The sequence below is a fragment of the Neopelma chrysocephalum genome, unplaced genomic scaffold, assembly GCF_003984885.1.
Source record: "Neopelma chrysocephalum unplaced genomic scaffold, ASM398488v2 Primary Assembly neopelma1_133, whole genome shotgun sequence".
NCBI classification, from domain to species: Eukaryota; Metazoa; Chordata; class Aves; order Passeriformes; family Pipridae; genus Neopelma; species Neopelma chrysocephalum.
This window is the reverse complement of record NW_020897795.1, coordinates 1583039-1586884: the sequence shown is the minus strand read 5'-3', so window position 1 is coordinate 1586884 and position 3846 is coordinate 1583039. Positions and strand designations below refer to the sequence as shown.

The following is a 3846-nucleotide window of genomic DNA, read 5'->3' as shown; positions in this document are numbered from 1 at the left end:
ACAGACAGCGATCCCCGCCCCGCCGAGCCGCGGGGGCGGAACGGGCCGGGCCCCGCCCCGCGCCAACACCTGGACACCGCTCCCGGAGGACGCCGGGGGTGACCGGGACACGGCGGGAAGCGGCAGGAGCCGCTCCGGCAGCAGCGGGAAGCGCCTTCCCGGAACGCGAGGGCAGTCAGCCCTGTGCCGAACGCCGCCGTACGCGGTGCTGAAACAGACCCAGAATATGAGGGATTGCATTTAGCAAGGAGGGGGAGGGACGGGGAGGAACGAACTACCTTTTTATTAAAATAGGGCGTTCACCAAGAGTATTCCTTTGCCAGCAGTTCCTGGAAGGGGAGGGGGGTAATAAAATGGAGAAATCACCTAAATTGACGGCAAAGGGCATTCAGGTTAAACACCGGGACACAGGCATTCAGTGTTGGCAGTAGAACACCGGAAAGGAAGCGCTGCTGTGGGATCATGGTGACTGTCACAGTCATGGGCGTCTCGGGGGCAGAGCTGTGCAGCTGCTCCTCTCCTCCCTACATTGTCAGGCAGTTGCCCCCTGTTTCTCATCTACACAGAGCTTTGTTGTTCCCTCTGTGATTATTTAATGCCCTATTGTGCCGACTGCTGTGGTCCCATTTTTGCAGCCTTTGTCCTTGACTGACCTTGATGCATGAAGAGAAGGCAGTGCTCACACCGGAGACTGACAGCGCCTGTGCAGTCTCACTGTGTGAGCACTGTAGGCACCTCTCCAGCATAAGTAATTCCCAAAATGCACACAGGAAAATGTACATTCTGGCATTTGTACAGACTAGTTGTATTAAGCTTCCCTAATATATCTTCCAGAATAACACAAAGGATTTTAAATATAAGATCGATTCTCTACGAAATGGAAATGCAACATAAAACAACTTCAAGACCAGGAGAATGAAATATTAATGGCAACAAAAGTCCTTGAAAGTTCCTTCTAGGCTTTATAATTTATTTCATATTTATGCACGTGAAATGTATGAACATACAAGTAATTACATAACTGTACTCCTGCAGTGCTCACTTATTTGTAGGACAACCGGTGATCATGTTACTTCTTACTGAGCACATCATCAACCTAAGAAAGAGGAAAAAAAAATCTTAGCAACAAGAAAAATAGATGTGATGAATATGGTTAGAAACATCTCATAACATCCTGTATTTCTGGAGAGAAATGTTTACAGGGAAAGTAACCACAGCACCACAAGTTTTTCCTCTATCTAGTATAAGGAATTTTATCAGGTGGAATATTAATTGCTCTGAGGCCATAATCTCAAAAAGACTTAGCTGGCAGACACATAGTTTTTTACATTGAAAAGCACAACAATACATACAATCTGCCCTGTAATGCACATCTAAGGGCATTGACTTTACATCATTTTTATGTATTTCAGCTACTCCGATCTCCTTGCCACTGAGCCATTTGAAAGGTGTTCAATTTACAAACTTTATTCATTATAGACGCTGTAAGAGACGTGTCACATGTCCAAGACAGAGAGCCAACAGTGAATATATGAAAATAAAGATCAGTCACCTTATCATTTTAAAGCTGGAATGAGTTAGAAGAATAGCAAAAGCCAAGATGTAAAGTATTAAGGAAAATAATAAGAGAAGAATGTCAGTCTGATATCTTGACTGCTACCAGATGTCAAAGATCTTCAGAATTTCTGTTAAGTCAAAAGCATCTGTATGTGCACACTTACTATGAGCATTCTGTACACTTATGGTGTCCCTCTTTTTGTCTTCTCTCATATTCCATTACATCTTCATTATGCTGCTTGATAAGCTATAAAATAGCAGTATAGGATAAACAGCTATACAATTTCGCAGCTGGATCCAGAGAACAAGATTTCTACAGAATATAAAATTCCTATTATTGGAATGCAAACCAATATGTAACTGGGACAATACAGAATACATCATCTGTAAATTATCAATTGAAAAATTTGTGGAAAAAATGCCTCATTGCATAAACTGACCAACTGGAGGCAGGGGGCTCATATTATCAATCAATTCACCACCCCCAAAAAAGGTGAAAACCCCAAAGGGAATCCACCCCACCCTGACAACACTTTCATTATGGGAGTGCTGCTCATCCTGCACATTTCTTCGTGAGAGCTACTACACTCTGTCAATTTAACAACATCAAGCCTGTTGAGTTCTCTAAAATAGGGAGTATCTTACACCTGCATTTTGCTCAGGAAAAAAGGGGTCTTAATCTATTGAAATCAGCTAATGACCACCTTAATCAGCAGAAAAATGAGAAGAGAATGCATTAGCAGTCTGATAAACACAAGACTATTTGGGCACAACCATAGTGGTTTGTTTGTTTGTTTGTGGTTTTGTTTGTTTGTTTGGTTTGGGGGTTATTGTTGTTGGGTTTTTTTTTTAGATCTATGGGGAAAATAATGTCAAAGCATTAAGCCGGCAGGCTTGAAGAATTAATTCTTCTGTTGTGGCTGTTTTAAGTTTGAAATAGAGAAAAGCTTAATAAGTTGTTTATGTTTATAAAGAAAAGCACAACATGAAGCTGGGAAAACATAAGGGATCAACGTAATTATGCTTCAATCTTGACACCCGCTATGACCACCCATTACCCCAAACGACTCAGTAGGTTGCAGTCATTGCGTTTCTACCACTACTGTAAATTTTTTTGGCAATAGTTAAGTTCAGCAAAACCGAATGAAAACACTTACAAAAGCCCACAAGGCAGCAGAGGTGCCAAACGCTAAGCCGACTCCCAGCCAGTTTGGTTGGGCATAATTACGTTTTCTCGCAACAAACGCGGAACGAGTAAAAGCTAAAAAAGGGAGAAGATTACAAATGCGTTAACACAGACCAAGTCATTACTGACACTCGTGCAATCAGGAAAAAAGAACAAACACCAAAATGCCATTATGAAGTGGTCCCCCGTAACATTTGCGGGGGACGCAGTGCAGCACATGATCCGCGGGAGAGGGGACGGGCCGCTGCCAACCACTCAAAGCAGTGCCTTTTGCTCTTTCCCCGGCCACAAAACCCACCTTCCCCGCCTCTTCTACTCCACAGAGCTGCCTCTTACTGTTCCCTACCGAAAGCCTCCACCTCCATCCCTTCCTCACCTCCCTCCCCACCTCACCAAGGGCGCTCCGGGCACCGCCTCCCGGAGGAGCGCCGGCACCACCACCGCGGCGGGCCCTCCCCTGGGAACGAAGGAGGCAGCAATTTCCTAATCAATTGTCTTAACACAGAAATTAGCTTTGATCAAAACCACCAAGGATAGCGAAGCTGCCACCACAGCCGGGGAGCGGGGCGCACTCCAGCTCCCAGAGCCGCCACCGCTTCCCGCGCAGGCAGCGGAGCCCTCGAAGGGCCGGGCCCGCGCCGGGCCAACCCCGGGGTACAGAACCCTCCGCCTAGCCCCGCACGGACTCCGCTATGCCGCCCCTGCTCACCGAGGCCGGGCGCCGCCGTCACCAGCCCCCATACCCTGCCCGCCCTCAGCGCCGCCGCCATCTTGTCAGCCGGGCCCGGCTCCGCCCGCCGGGCGGGGGTGGGACGGCACCACCCCGCTCCGCCCCGCCTGTGCCCGGGGCGCCGGGGGCCATGAGCTCTGCCGGGCGAGCCCCGGCGGGCCCTGGCAGCCCTCCTTCCCTTTCTCCGCCCGCCCCCGGCGCCGGGCGGTGCCTCCCCGGGCTGAACCGGGCAGGGGGAGCTCGCCCCCACACACCTGCCGGGGCGGGGCGGCCGCGGGGGCGCGGCGCATGCGCGGAGGCGCCGTGACCCGGCTGGGGAAGCGCGGCGGTGCCATTTTGGCGGCGGCACCGCGGCCCGAGCGGGGACCACGTG

At 49.5% G+C, this 3846-nt stretch overlaps 1 protein-coding gene across 2 annotated transcripts; it reads right to left on the bottom strand.

Annotated features, from left to right (window-relative positions):
- Positions 1 to 942: 942 nt before the first annotated feature.
- NDUFC1 (NADH:ubiquinone oxidoreductase subunit C1) lies at positions 943 to 3561 on the bottom strand. Of its 2 annotated transcripts, XM_027698873.1 has the most exons (4): positions 3453 to 3561; positions 2715 to 2818; positions 1722 to 1804; positions 943 to 1096 (listed from the first exon to the last, which is right to left on the bottom strand). In XM_027698873.1, coding segments are annotated over exons 1-4 (249 nt in total). In that variant the 5' UTR covers positions 3514 to 3561; the 3' UTR covers positions 943 to 1095. The 2 variants fall into 2 exon arrangements, with proteins under 2 accessions (XP_027554674.1, XP_027554676.1); XM_027698875.1 differs by lacking the exon at positions 943 to 1096 and having other exon boundaries at positions 1721 to 1804.
- Between the last annotated feature and the right edge of the window lie 285 nt (positions 3562 to 3846).

Coding starts and splice junctions, on each gene's coding strand:
- NDUFC1 (XM_027698873.1), bottom strand. CDS start 3,513: ATGGCGGCGGCGCTGAGGGCGGGCAGGGTATGGGGGCTGGTGACGGCG. Junction 2,819..3,452: donor GACGGCGGCGCCCGGCCTCG/GTGAGCAGGGGC, acceptor TCCCTTTTTTAG/CTTTTACTCGTTCCGCGTTT. Junction 1,805..2,714: donor CTGCTGCCTTGTGGGCTTTT/GTAAGTGTTTTC, acceptor GCTATTTTATAG/CTTATCAAGCAGCATAATGA.